Raw genomic sequence first — 15,880 nt, 5'->3', positions numbered from 1 at the left:
TGTCCTCGCGACCTACATTCCTCCATGAGTCATTGCAAAGACAGTGTCTTTTGTTTCTGCTACCGATCACCAACATAAAGGATTATTGCCATGATAACTCGTTAACAACTACGACTCATATTATGAGGTAAATTGCCTGTGTCATCATTGTCTGGGAGATGTAGGCCTACAAGCTGACCAAGACGGAGGCACGTGAAACAAAGTGTGTCAGCGATATGATGAATAAGTACCGGTAATTTAGTACACAATCATTATTTCAAGATAACTTTAGTCATCAAGTTTTGAAAGGCATTTTCAAAGTGTTTTATGGGATATCGAGAAGCGTATTGTTTTTGATGTAATAAATTTTAGTCCGGACACGCAATAAGATTTTATTCATGCATTATACATTCATTTTGTGTGTTTGCCTTAAATATATTACACAAGTTTTTATATTTATTTCTGGTGTATATAGGCGATGCTTTTACTGTTTTGTTACCCAAAGACCCTAAAAAGATGCCTATATACCCACTGTGTTTTCACGGTTCATCCCTAAACCACGCGGAGAAACCGTTTTTTTTTTTTAATTTACGAAAATCCATTTTTCGAGGTGGGGGGAGAGAGGGGGCTCTGTATTAATAAAAAAATTAAGCCTAACAAATGTGAATGAATATATTTGCAAGTGAAAATTTGAGTCCCGAGGTTTTTCAGTCACGGAATTAAAAGTACACATGATATACCTATATTGATATGTGGGAAACACGTGTGCAGCTTGTGCAAAGTCACTGAACGGGCATGGCATCATGTGTATTATCAATATTACTGTAAATTGATGCGGATACCTGTAGAAAGAATTTGATGGTCTCATACCTCTCGGAGAAATTCCAGGGAGAAATTAAGCTTAAAATATATTTTAGAACGGGCCCGGGTACTATTGAGGACGCTGACTACAAAATCAGTACGTATGTCCATCTAAGTTGCGTCAGTTATTCTTACGTCTGTCGATAAATATGTGGATTATGTGGTACATGTATAGTTGCGCGCGCCGAATGCGTTCTGCAAACCTTTTACAGCCGAGCCTAGGGCCGAGGCCGAGCCGAGTCTCTGTATGGCATTCGCCAACTGAAGGGCGTCATGTCATATCATGTTACAAAGAGCCACCTGACGCTTCGGAATAATTCGGATCTATTCGACTCTTATCGACGATACAAGCGCCATATTTATTACGTCATTAGACTGCCAGAAATCGACTGGTTGGGATCACTGTCCAGCAAGAATCTAGGACCGTGTATATCCTAGTTCACTCTAAATATAAGAAAATGACATCAATATCACAACGATCTAGCGGTCTTGTTCAGCGGAAAACTGCCGCTACTGTTAGCGCCGAATCCAGGGAAAATGAGGCCGAAAATCAAAACGATTACGAAGACGAGGACGTAGGCGATTCAAAAGAAACTCGTTTGACCCTAATGGAAGAAGTCCTTTTACTGGGTTTAAAAGACAGAGAGGTAATGTAGCCAAGTGGTCTTCGTAAAGGTTGAGAATTGTATTGGAATGGTGTTTTCCCTATTTTGCCGACATACGGCATAATGTTGACATATCGCTGGGAAGGAAACCATTTCCAAAATGGCTGACCACGTCGCTTCTGTATTTAAGTGTCGCACTAAAACAGTCCCGAATGTTGTATGGGATGTTGGGAGTTGAGCACAGCTGTGTATACGTGTCGTGTCAGATTTAAATCCGTCACTGGCCAGGCTTTCTACGTCGCTTCGCCCGAATTCGACATACGCCCACCCATTGTATATTATACCTTGGTCTTTCGAAGTTTTGTACCTTCAAAAGAAGCAACCTGGCGGAAGAAGTGTACCTGGTACTTCGCGTGGTGAGAGTCATGCACGGTTATTGTCAACAACAACGCAATGTGTGTCAGTCCATGTGTCAAAAATGGGTGTGTGAATAGCACGAAAGTATTCCTCCAAAATTGAGCCGAATTATCTATGCTTTACTCCTCCTTTACTTAAAAATTATAAATTGCACACATTACACAATTTACTGATATTTCCCCAGTGTGGGGAAATAATACAATCTCTCAGTAAATGGTAGGCAGTTATGATTTCCATGTTGACCACTTGTTCGCTTTCCAAATTCTACATCCGGTTTTGCATAAACGCCTCAAATGAAATCCCAAAGGCAAAATATAGTCGTTTTAATAAGTGATAAATTCGCTGAATGAAAATTTGAATGCTACTAAGCAGCTTAAACAGAGAAAAACAAGTATTGGAACCCTTGCATTTGCATCAAAACAAACGGTGTTGGTCATCACATTGAATGCCACAGAACAACATACTTATAAATCTTCTTGATTTTATGCAGCCCAGAATTCAGTTTCAGTGTGTATAACAAATTTTATTTTATTTAAAACTCATGTAAACTCTGACAAAACTAAATATTCAATTTGTTGTCGTTCATCATGTAAAAATTAGAAATGAGAAGGTACTGATTCCCCCCAAAATAATGAATTTTGTATCATTAAATGCAGAGAATGTGTTGTCACTCTGTCAGATGTAAACCTAGCAAATGCTTCAAGTACATATCCAATACTAGTCAGAAACTATATTTGTCTGGTCAGGATTCGGCTAGCCAGGTCAGAAGTGAAGTTTCAACAGGGTGTCAGCTTACTGTCACAGACCTAGTACTGCCACACGTCCAAAAATTATCGCCTCCAGCAGAGTAGTTTAAACTTGAAAGTTTGACCCAAACGTCCATATTGATCAGCATTGAAATGTGAAAGCTTTGAATTTTGAAAGATTGCTTATAAACTATAAGACAGGGTGTGAACAAAACACCACAGGAAGTATCAAACTTTATTAAGGTCAATAACATCGCAAGGCTTGTAGTAAGGCTTCTTCTGAGCAGGCAACCTTGACTTCACCAGCCAAAATAATCAAAGGCTTTCACACACCAGTACAATTACAGTTATATCACACCACATACAACTTAAATAAACATTGCAGCTTTTGAAAGCACTAATATCCATGGGTCAAAATTTGTGTGGTAACTATGTAAAGATAACATATATATATTTTTAAAATACTATAGACAATAAACTGTTAACAGACAAGAAATATGCATGTACCAATGTATATTGGGTTATGTATTCAACGATTGAAACTCCACAGTTATGCTGGTATTAGACTACCGTCATATTGATCTTAGATAAATCTACTATATCACAACCATTCTTAGATTGACACCTTCTAACAGTGAATGTAAAGTGGTTCAGGCTTGTCATTGGTTCTCCTTGCTTTTGCCAAGCACGCGCTATATTTTTATATATTTGCATTTTAACTCAGTATTACATCAAGGCAATTGCAGAGTGATATATGTGGCCAGTGTGAATTTATATTGGCAGCAGTACTGGTACATGCACATAAATACTGTTTTTTTGTTAAACGGTCACATCTGGTAGCAGATTATGATGGTAAAAATTGTCATGCAAAGAAGGCTTCTGCAACATGTGGCTGTCAGTAGATTTCCAGCAAACAAATCCATTAATAATGCAGTTGCTGATTAAGGTAGCTCAAACATTAATATTTTATAGATGTATGATAAATCACTTTTTTGCATTAAAGTCTTTTACACATGATTATCAGCAGACATTTTAAGCCAACGAGTAGTGCTGTCTGAGCAAAAAAGAGACGTAGAAAAAGAAAGAAACCAGTTATCCATGATTATTATAAAGACAGAGTCTGAAGGCATAGACCCTACAGAAAAACAGGGTCTATGCTGAAGGATAGAATGTCATACTTTATTGTGTGCTTTGATTCTCATATTAAGTGCATAATTTCAGTACAAAGTTTTTGTGAAGGTGATTATCATAAGTACTGGGTGCAGTGTAAATAGAGTCAAACATGGCAGAAGGATTGTGTATATTTATAAGTTCCTAAATGATTATGAGTTTTGCTGTCACACTCAAGTTTGTTTTCTGTACCAGTGTTTCTTGTCAGTGAAGAAGCCTCACATAGAAATCATGTAATAATTCTTGAAGAGCATATTTATCGACAGAATGAATGGTTGTAAAATTTACATGTATTTCTATGGTTTGTTTATGGAGCCTGGTAGAAAGAGGATTATACTGTAGGTGCTTGTATGGTACAGTTGTAGCATAACACTTTGCAAAGATTCCTTATTTCCGAGCTATGCAATTCTTGTATAGGTAGTAGTAGTAACATAGAATGTTAACATGTTTTGATATTGATGTGAGTATTGTAATACTGCTGGGAGACATGCCATGTCCTGAAAGGAGACCTGGCCCAGAAACTACACCTTTACTCTGTGTTCATAGACACAGAGGGGAGTTGGTTTCTATCTCAAAAGGCAACTTTCTGAATGGAAGTGAATGTGTGTACATGTACTGCACACTCTTTGAAGGCCAACTGTGGTAATGTTGCAGAGACACAGGACACAGTTCAAACACATTATGTACAAACCTGCAGCAACATGACTAAAAACACTACCCCTGAATGAAACCCATTGATTTAATAACCTATACTCTGAATAGAACTCTGAAATTTGTTTGTACCAAGTTATTCATATGGCATCATTTATAACTTCATACCGTCAAAACTGGCATTAATTTAGCAAACCTGTTCAATTCTCATGCAAGTAATCAGTTGTCCATGTGAAATCAGTTTCATTTGTTTAGATAATGTCTCCTTTGACACCACATGTATGTGTATTGTAGTTACGGTCTATAGGTGTAGCCTTACTCTGAGAACATAAAGCAGGGTGGAGCTGATCAGAGGGAAAACAAATACGAAACAGGGCCTAGCCCTTTTCCATTGCAACAGAACAAAGAAATATATCCCTTCAAGGAGAGATGATCTACCAGAAAGTGTAGGGCTTATGTAATACCAGTAAAAGGAAATGAACAAGAACAAGGAAAAGAAATTTACACTTAGACTTCAAAAGATAACAATCATGATAGAATGTGTTCAGGTAGTTACAAAATTGTTTTAATGCGCATTTAAAAGAAAATGTCTAACAAATTTAAATAGATTGTCATGACAGGAAATGAATGGTTAGAAACAGCAAAAGAAAAAGTTGGCAGGAATGAAGTGAATCTACAGTCATGTTTACCTCTTTCCCCAACATATTCAGATCCTAATGGCCACATTTAGATGACAGGGCAGGGAAGTTGGTAAATACTAATGGTACTGTAAGGTAAAACAATGTGAGACTTTTGACAGTGTTAGAAATTATCGTTCCTATGCAAACACCTGTATCGGGAAAGGGAAAGGGATTAATTAATAATAATGTTATAACGTAACACATATACATGTACCACGATTGGCATCAAAATTACATTTTGAACTTGCCAAGATTCATAGGAAAACCTACAAAGAAAGCACAAGTTAATTGGCGAAAAGTCCAACAGACACCTGTAAGAAAACAGAGACGCAGACAGCCTCAGTAAAATGGTTGTTAACCAGAGACCATTACCGAAAGTTCTGGTGTGAAAATCTGTTTTGAGAACAAGTGAATGTGTGATGGACCCCCATCATGCCATTCAAAGATTATTGAAAGTGTGTTTGTTACACTTAGTGTGTACAGCTAAACTTACATGTAAGCTCCATAGTTACTTGCCTCTTACTAGGAGAGAGAGTAATGAGAAGTACATTTTTTATATATCACAATGTTTTGTCACTAATCCTCATATTGCCTCAAGTTGTGAAATATAGAAAGGGATTTTTTATTATAAAATTTTAACAGTGTGTGTGATAGATTGATGGATAAAATCATTGTAAAGGGAGCATTGTGGTGCCATGGTTTGAAGTGCAGGGGGAGGTATTCAGGCAGTATGCTAGGTGAGAAACAGGCAGACAATATGATGGTGTAGAAAACACTATTCAGCACAATTTGATCATATTGTTCCCTTTTTGATCAAATGAACCTACCGGTACTCTTTGTACAGTCAAAATTAGTATACTGTTAGTCTCAGTACAAAAAACTGGTTTTGTACAATCCTATATTTCCATGCTAGGATTTCGTATTTGGTCAGCTGACGCATTGAGAGATGTTGACACTGAACAGCTGTAAACATCACCTCCAAAGTTACAGGCCCCTGTGCATGATTTTCAGGGGTTTATAGATGGCAGGGGAACATAATTCTTTTGTAATGTAAGGGAGAGAAAATTTGTAACTAGGGTGAATTCCTACAAATTTTGTATTTCAAACGTTTGCATATACCACAACCAAGATCCTACATTGATGACTGTAAAAGTATTCATTGAAAAATAAATAAACAATTGCTGACTGTCCTAAATGTAGGAGGAGGAATTTCAATGTCTGCAGGACTTGTTTAGTGTAAAATTGATGACAATAAACTAGTAAATGTAACCGTATCAGGACATGAACAGTTTTGAGGATCATTTTTTCTTCTAGATATTTTTCCTGACACTATCTCCGACCCTTCCACCCTCACTCAGTCTTCTGGACTACAAACCTTTATCAGTGTGTTTGACATGTATTGCCCTGGCCTTGTGCATGTTTTCAATGTTTTTGAAATGGGGGCCGGGCCAAGATACACATATTTGTCCAAATCAGTTAAAAGATTTATATAAGGGTACTCCAATTTTTGTGTACACTTTGACAAAATTTTAAATTGCCAGTCTAGGTTCTATCTGTCAGAGGAAAATAAATGGTAATGTTTTGGTTTCCTTTGCCAGGACCCAAGAATTTGTCCATACTCCTAGGTCCATACTGCTACACCCATAAGGCAGTGGTGATGTCATTAATTTTGAAAGAAGAATGTTTGTTCCACTTTTTAAATTGTATCTGTAACCTAAGATCTTTGTGATTTGCATCATATATATTAAATTCTACATGTGTGTTTTAAGAGAGTTGAGTCACATTGAAGGCAACGAAAAAAATTGTAAAGGATAGCGAGAGAGACCAGAATGCTTAGTATGGCTCATTACCTCACAGGGATTTGACCGTAGTGTTTGTACATGTGTACAAGACAAAGAAGTCTGTCTGTAACCTTTGTACAGAGTTTCAGTATAGTTTCATGTACAGGCACTGGGAAACTGTTTCGAGCCCAATACTTGTACAAACAAAGAACATTCCACAAGTACATCATAAATGCTATATGTGACGAATGCCTGAACATGTACAGTATGTATCTAATATCTTAAGTGAGGGTTGATCTTTTGTGAATGATGATTTGCCAAACATACTGTAAATTGTGAGATTGTGATAGTCAAATTGATGATTGTATCCTATCACAAATTTGTTATTGTCACATGGAATGGGTGTGTTGGGTTTAATATGACATTTATAGATTCAAATGTTTTTTTCCTTTTTGTTATCATTTCAGGGTTACACCTCGTTTTGGAATGACTGTATTTCTTCAGGCCTGAGAGGATGCATGGTTGTTGAGCTGGGCTTCAGAGGGAGAGTTGAGCTGGAGAAAATAGGCATGAGGAGGAAAAGCTTGCTCAATAGGAAATTACTCTACAAGTCTGACAGTCCAACGGGAGATGTACTCCTAGATGAAGCCATCAAACTCATAAAGGAAACAGAACCACCAGAAACAGTACAGACGTGGATTGAACTACTAAGTGGTAAGTTTAGATTTTTTCACATTTAGAAAAAAAGAGAGGCCTTTTGTTGAAGAATTACTGCTTTATTTATTATTATAAGGTAGAAAGTGCTTTCAAACTCTCAAACTCATACAATATTCTTTTGGCCTACCATTTGTAGGGGCTAATTTTAAAGCTTATGGAGTAAATATGGTTTTCATCTGTTCAGTTTTTTGAGAATCAGGAATTTTATTTCCTCCATAGAGAAAACACGTGATGGCGGCCATTTTGAATTTCAAATATCGGTAAATATTGATTGATTTGTTGCTATGGTACCAAAACTTGCACAGTGACCCCTGGTTTTATTCTTGATTTGGAAACAATGGTTAAAAGATTGTTTGAGGGAAATTTGAGTAAAAGGTTAAGTCTTTCGATATTTCGGCGCATATTACCATAATCAATGTGTAATTGTTGGTGTAGACAACAAATAATAAATAAATAATTGTGTAGCAATGTGAGTAGCAATATGAATGGATTACATGGGATTTATGATATGATATATATTATAATTGATCAACTACAGTGCGATATCTGGAAAAAAGTAAATATAAACTGCTATAAGTCAGTGAGAGAAAAGATTTCCAAGAAAGTCTGGAAAAATAAATTTTGAGATAAGGTTTCAAAACATTGTAATGTAAACAAAGATGACTGGCCAGAGTAAGGTGGGGAAGAGAGATACCCAGTGAGGAAGTAAAAATACATCTGAAAGCTTGACAAGGAAAGAATCTTGACAATGACAATTCTCAGGTGAGGTAGTAATGAGTGTGTGAGCAGTTTAAAACAATTACATAATGCAAGCATGCTGTGAAATAATATTATCCCTGGTTTCCTGTTTATGCATCATACCAGTCCACTGATAACACCTTCATCATCCCAACATTGATGGTGGAAAAATGTTTTGAAATATTATGAAGTACAAATGTTCAAGGCTGGAGACCTGTGGTTTTGTCATTTAATTTCCATCTGGTATAGTACAAAGTGGCAGCAGCTGAAACTATCTTGTTATGCTCAGTTATGGTTACTCAAAATTGTATTGTTAAAAAATAAAATCGTGTATATGCTTAGACAGAAGTGTATGCACACAGCTTTGCCATGGATATCAAATGGCATTCTATTAAATAAAAGATGTTGTGGGTCAAGTATGTAGGTGAAATCAAGATTTGAATCGTTGGAGCAGTGGTTGAGTGTATCGTGTGCTTTAGGAAGCACTTGCTTTACACAGTGGTATGGCCGTTGTGTGTGGCGGTAATGGTCTTCCTAATGCACTGCTAATGGACCTATGTGATTTATGCCCTGTCCGCCTATAATGGGTAACATTTCATACCAAGCAAGAATAATACATCCATGTACAAGTTCCCTAGTACTTCTGAAATATTCATGGATTTTTTTTATCTTATGAGTCTCTTATATGGCATGTTGCTGGTAAAATTGTTCAAGAAATTGTTTAATGAATTTGGATTGGTTAGTTCTGCGTACAAGGGAAAAAGCATGATTGCTTTGGTGCCGGTTTTGTTTCCATGGTAACAGTAAATTGTATACTGTGATATCTTGTAAAGCTGTGCACTCATGCTTAATTAAATGGAGATTTGTTGGAATTTTCAGCTCATGATCAGAAGTTCTTAAAACTCTGATCAGGTACATTTTCCCCCTCCACATTAGGGTAGCGAAGTCAGAAAGAAGCTACAGAAAATGGCTTGATTATCCAACCATGTGCCAATAACAGTATATAAGCTATTTTTATGGATAGGATAGTTGGATACCGTACCTTTTTGCAACGGGGATACAGAGCAATCTCATCAAACTGCTCCATGAACTCAGTCATATGGGAATGTCTGCTTGCACCCCTGGTGAAGAGAGGGGTGTAATCACTGTTGGAGGTGCTGCTGCTGGAACTCCACATTTTCTAGTCTCTCTCTGTCAACCTGTGTTCTGTGAGTGTGCCTCTGAGTCTGTGCTCTGCAGTCGACAGTGAGTCAGAACAGGTCACTGAGTAACGAGGGACCCTACTATGCACTTGGTGCCATTGCTCCCTCCATAATCACTCTTCTACACCTACTTAATTCCTGTGGTGATGGCAGCACCAGTGCACCTGCCGAGGTCATTTCCAGCCCCTGTGACAAACAGGGACAGCCTTTGACAACAGAAATCCCCCAGAGTTGCATAGTTGATGTTTCTTGTAACAGTTTGCAGAGATACGCAAAAATTGCTTTTGCAAAGATTAAAATCCCTGGGGAGTCAGGCACAGCAGTCAGAGCAATTGTCCCGCCAAGGGGTAGGGGATTAGAGTCTTCATGGTGTTTTGTTCCCTGCAGAGTTGCATTTCGTGGCCCCTAAATATAGCAACTGTAGTTCATATGATTGTATAGCCAAGATTCTGTGAACTTGTCAACTGAATTTTTTTGTAAAGATGATAGAACAAAACTAATAGATTGAGATGTATCTGATTATATAATGCCTGCAAGTACTAGTAGCTAATGTGTGGATATGCAGTACATGCGACAGTATAATACATTGTGATCTAAAAATATTTGCAACCAATAATTTTGCAGTCATAGCAAAAGTGAAGCACATGTGAAAATCCATTTAAACATAGCTGTTCCGCATCAGTGTGTATGTGTCTGTTACTTTACATTTTCATCTCTGTGAATGTTTATGAATGTTTATGTTTATGCATATCTATGCTTATATTTTTTGTTGAATTGCTAATTTTGTTGTGAAATACACCATATGGAACATGTGTTACTTCACTTAAATGTGACCCAACTTGACCTGATTGTGAGATATGAATTTGGCAAGGGTTAATACCGTAAATGATAATGGTACAAGTATGTACAGATGGCTTGTACTTGCATCATATTCTGGTTCAGTAACGGAAAACAATATATTTTCTCATCCACCTACAAACCTGTTGCAATTTTAACAGCTTCATATCACATGCCACAGTAGTGAAGACAATTACTGAGTGTTTAGTGATTCATTGAACTTGTGTACAAACTGGAAATTGGTAGTACAGGCATGTTATAAATACAGTCAATATGCCATTGTAGTGACCCCTGTATGACCTACATCCTGGTATTTTGGTGAGGCAGCAGTACCAGCAAAGTATCAGGTATTCCAAATTCAGCATTTTGCTTTTAAAAAAATGCAAACAGTGTCTGTACAAAGTTATAGGGGCAGTTCAGCTGAGAATTCATTGGTCATGTATGCTTTTACAGGGTAGTCAATGTAGATGGTAGTTTTCACAAAAGAAAATGCCAGGACGTTTATATACTGTTATGCACATGGGCAGTGAAAGTATCCAATTTAACAGGCTAAGGTAAAGTCATGTGTGCTGTAAATGTAATCAATTAATAAGCTAATCTGGTTGATTCTGAAGAGACGTAGATCACTGCCTCAACTTTTGGACAAAGTCATTTTCCTCTGGTTCATGACATCAGAAGGTGCAGCTCTTCAGACTTTCGGTAAGAATTTTACCTTTAACTGACTTTGAATTCTTTATTCTTTCAGGTGAAACTTGGAACCCAATGAAGCTGCGCTATCAACTTCGAAACGTTCGCGAACGCCTCGCCAAGAATATGGTTGAGAAAGGCGTCTTGACAACTGAGAAACAGAACTTTCTATTGTTCGACATGACCACACACCCAGTCACCGACACCAGCATAAAACAACGCCTTATCAAAAGAGTTCAAGATGCTGTCTTGAGCAGGTGGACGAACGACCCTCACAGAATGGATAGACGAATGCTGGCTCTAATATATCTTGCACATGCCTCAGATGTTCTTGAAAATGCCTTTGCTCCACTTTCAGATGATGACTACGAGGTATTATTTTTTTAATATATGCGTTGTCAAAGACATTGTACATGTCACCACAAAGTCTGTTTTCATAAATTTGTAGTGTGTGTCATCGAGAATATCCGTGATTTCGCTGTATGGCTTGTTGCACATCCAGTGTTGGGTTTTTGAACATTGCATCTATATGTGCTTGATATCAATGGCTATTTTTGACAATCTAAATTTTGGCAAGACAACTGTTGACAATGGAAGCGTGTTTTACACAGTGTATTATATAGTTGCGATATAGGAAGTGTGGCCCTTGAACCAAATCAATGCACCACTGACTAAAGAAATGTTGTTCTTATGAGGCATTGCAATGCATGAATAAGTATTGGGCTGAAAAAATGTCTGGAAAATTTCCAGAAATTTTCTGAATTTATATGACAATTGTACATACATATTTCAGAAATGTTTCTAGATGGAGGATGGTGTTGAGGTCATGTCTTTGATTTGAAAAACTAGTGCACACTTCTGAAGATGTGCTTGAAATTATCAGCAGTTGTATGATTTATTTGGTTTTGTTCATCTCTCAAATGATTGCATGAGTGGATTGCTTATTTTCCTATCCCTTTCTGTTTCAGATTGCCATGAAACGTGTCAGAGAACTACTAGACCTGGACCCTGAGGTAGAAGTCATGAAATCAGGAGCAAACGACACCATGTGGGCAGTCATTGCATCGTTTATAAAATGATAACAATACATTATAAAATAGAGAGAGAAAAAAATATATGGACTTGAATTTGTTTAGAAAAGACACTGTCACTCTTTCCTTAAAAAAAAATATCCTGGTGTATGGAGCAGGAAGAAAGGTACCGGGGAAGATGAATTTGAGAGAAAAAAATAATAAAACTATAAATTAAAAATGAACACTAGGACTTTCAGTGAAGGTCATTCCATGTCATCCATTTCAGTGGGACCGTAGCGATACAAATTAATAACATTAATAAAAGATCAGAACCAAGTATGTGAATTTTTCAAGGGTATTTGTAAATAGGAAATTTTCAACAGCATTTCTGAAGGCATCTATAGTTTTTAGTTCTCTATAGTTTCTGTTTCTTATTTCTTACCTAATCTTTGTTAGCGTTTTTGAGGGTCACGTTCTTTCCTCGTTTTCTGTTTATTTTTATCGTGGAGACCATTGTTCACATTAAATACAGTGGGATAGGCAATGTTATCATGTTATTAACAAGAGGTTAAAAAAAACTGAATAGGAAAGAAATCTTGTTTGAAATGTAGTCATGTGATAAATGCTGAGCCAATCTTTCCTTAGCGAGTCCTATGTATTTTCAGGTAAATAATGTTGAAACCCAGCCTTAGGTTCTCAGCATGCCATTTCAAAAAGATCAGTGTTCGCAATTTACTGTTCACTTCAGCTGTGTCTTTCCTTGTTTTCTATAATCCCCTGCTCCCCACATAATAGGTGCTGTGCTTACTGACGGATGTCCTCCATTTCCAACAGCACCCATGCACATATTTATACCCCCTTCAGATCTCTGCCCCTGCGTTTGGTCAAACCCCATTGTTTTACACAGGGTGGTTTGGCCCATTTACAGAAGAATGGGGAGGATGGGGTTGAGAGTGATTCCCATCATAGCATCATATGAAACAAGACACCTCATTACAAACAAGTCAATGTAACTTCAGGAAAACCTGCTTTAGCAGTCCCCACTTTTCTGTCAACTTTGACTGTTAGAACCTCATTCAAATACCCACCAGGTCCTGCTCCAAAAGCTTTATTCTTACTTGCATGCATTGGTCTCAGTCTTCAGGAAATGAAAAAGCCAACTATCAAAGTCAATGCCATCTTCGAGGCTTACATCTCTGCTAAAGTAACCAGTCATCCCCATTCCCTGTCAATTGGCACAGCTGTGAAAATGGTAAGATTGAGACAAAATCCCTGACAGTTTATATCCCCCTTTCATTGACCCTGTCATGTTGCAATATTTCCATCGTGTACATTAGCATATATGTTGAGATGCATGAATAATTAACGTTCATATCTTGGACATGCTCATTTCTGTTGTACGGTTTTGATTGTTTGCTTCCTCCTTCATGGAATGGTTAGCTTTCTGTGGTGAATTGACGCCGAGGAGGAACTCCCTCCACCCCCACTGTTGTACATTTTCTCCTGGATTGTGAATTATAAAATCACGTTTAGTTTCACAAAATGTAAACTACGCTAAGCACATTTGATAAAATTCCACACAAAGTATGTAAAAATCACAACTAGTGCCATGCATTAGGGGAGCATTTATGCCTTAATATTCCCATTGCTCACTATGCATGTAGCATTTGCTAATATATTGTATTGTATTTATTATATGTTATAATCACTGATTTCTTTCAAGTTTGGAAACATTTTTAGCAAATTCCAATGTTGAAGCAAGTCATATACTTAGAATGTATACTTCTAAATGTCACTTGAACAAGTTTGGTTCACCAAACCGCGCTTGGCAGTGTGTATCTGCAATGAGTGTATCACTTTCACACTTTGGGAAACTTAACCGTTACATTAATGGTAAAGGCTTTTCCACAGATTGCAGTAGACTATGAATGAAGTCAAAGGTCATGTAGATTATGTTCAAGTCAAAATACAACCATATCTCTCCACTGTCTGAGTTTGTAGGTTATGCATGTGAGAGACAATTCTCTGTTTTTACCTGTAGCTGCCAATTTCCTCAGACTGATCCTGTGCATGTTCTGAAAATTTTGATTATTTTGCAAGCCCCTTTTCACATTATTGTCATACTATAATCTGTGTGTGAAATGCTAAAGTTGTATTCACATTGCTATTGAGAATTGTCACAACGTTTAGAATTGTCACAACGTTTTAAAGTAACTTTACTGGAAAATCTTGTTTACCAGACCAGCCATGCATCACCCAGCCACAATGTGAAAAAACTATTGTATTCAGTTCTAAGTTATAACAATTGTAATCTGTTCTGACAAAGTTTGCAACTATATGCATTAATAGAGCTGAATGTCTATAGTGCTTTAGCAATAATTTTTATTTGGCATTACGGTGTGTACATTGAGTGATTATCACATGAAAAATACAATATGAAAGGGCTGGCTTCTGTAGATTGTAAAGAAAATATTACTTCCTTCCCTTGAACTTCTGTTTTTGATCAAAATAACAGTCATTGCCTGAATGACTTTTGTGCACACTGTCTGGCCCTATATGCTTGTTTGTAGGGGACATCCTAGTAGATCTGCCGTATAAGATGTAATTTGTACAGATAAAAATATTAAACATGTTGCATGATTTTACAATGTTTGTAAGACTTCAATGGAAGCACAGACTGCACATTTGACTATATATAAGTTTTTATCAGATAAGTCATACCTGTAATACATACTTCAAAGCGTCACAAACATTCTTGTGTTTGATGTGTTAATTCAGTTTCTGTTTCCTTGTTTTTTTTTAATATTGTACAGGGATATTGGCAAGTAGTGATTTAATTAATTTAATGTACTTGAGGGAATTGGAATTTCATAGTCTCTTGGGATTTTTGTTTTCCTTTTCTTATTTTCAGAAAGGAAGCCCATCCAAGTAAGCGACATTTGCATATCTGGGTGTGTGCATATGTTGATCATGAATAAAACATCACAGTGGTTGAAGAAAATCTCATAATATGTACTGGTCATTTATGTGTCCCTTACAGACACCCTCTGGTATCAGAACAAAATTCTCTCCATCTCTCTCACTTTGTCCTAGATCCTCTTCCACTCTCTCCTCTCTCACTCTGGCACTGTCTGTCTTTATGTCTCTCTCCTTTTCCCTCTATCTGTCTGTTATATATGCATATCTTCGTAAAGTGCCTGAGAATGTCATTTTACAGCAAATGTAGAGAACTTCTAACCCAATAGCAACCCCTCTCTTTCTATATATATATACGTGTGTGTGTGTGTATATTTTTAAAAAAATGCATTTATAAAATATTAAACACTGGGTAATCTGTCATTTTACAAGCATATGTATGTAGAGATCTTGTTACCCAATATCGCCCCTCCCCTGCTCTTTCTCTCTCTCTCTCTGCATATATATATGTGTGTGTGTGTGCGCCAGTACCTTTATGAAACACTGGGTGATCTGTAATTTTACAAGTACATATAGAGAGAAAACTTGTTATCCAACATCATCGCTGTTCCCGTCATATCAACATGAGAGTCATTTATTTGTGCCTCTTCAGACTGGACATTATTGAGTGCCTATGTGTTACTAGATCAGTTTAAATTTAACAAGGTAACCCTGATATAAAATTGTTTTAGAAAGATGAAGAGGGAGTGTAAGGTATTCATTTCGTTATTGTGTGGCTTCAAATTTGATGACCAGAATGTGAAGTAAATTAAGAAGCAATACGAACTTTGTGCAGACTTAGCATATAGGGGTTGAAGTTAAATGATAAACCCGTACCATC

At 37.0% G+C, this 15,880-nt stretch overlaps 1 protein-coding gene across 1 annotated transcript; it reads left to right on the top strand.

The window, feature by feature from the left end:
• The first annotated feature begins 1,077 nt into the window (after window positions 1-1,077).
• On the top strand, window positions 1,078-15,085 carry LOC139121176 (Golgi phosphoprotein 3-like). The gene is made up of 4 exons (XM_070685859.1): window positions 1,078-1,487; window positions 7,358-7,604; window positions 11,130-11,443; window positions 12,040-15,085. The coding sequence occupies exons 1-4, from the start codon at window positions 1,299-1,301 to the stop codon at window positions 12,148-12,150; spliced, it is 861 nt and encodes a 286-aa protein (XP_070541960.1). The 5' UTR covers window positions 1,078-1,298; the 3' UTR covers window positions 12,151-15,085.
• Window positions 15,086-15,880: the final 795 nt, after the last annotated feature.

This window comes from Ptychodera flava, chromosome 21 (assembly GCF_041260155.1).
Source record: "Ptychodera flava strain L36383 chromosome 21, AS_Pfla_20210202, whole genome shotgun sequence".
Taxonomy (NCBI): Eukaryota; Metazoa; Hemichordata; class Enteropneusta; family Ptychoderidae; genus Ptychodera; species Ptychodera flava.
This window is presented reverse-complemented; position numbering and strand designations above follow the sequence as displayed.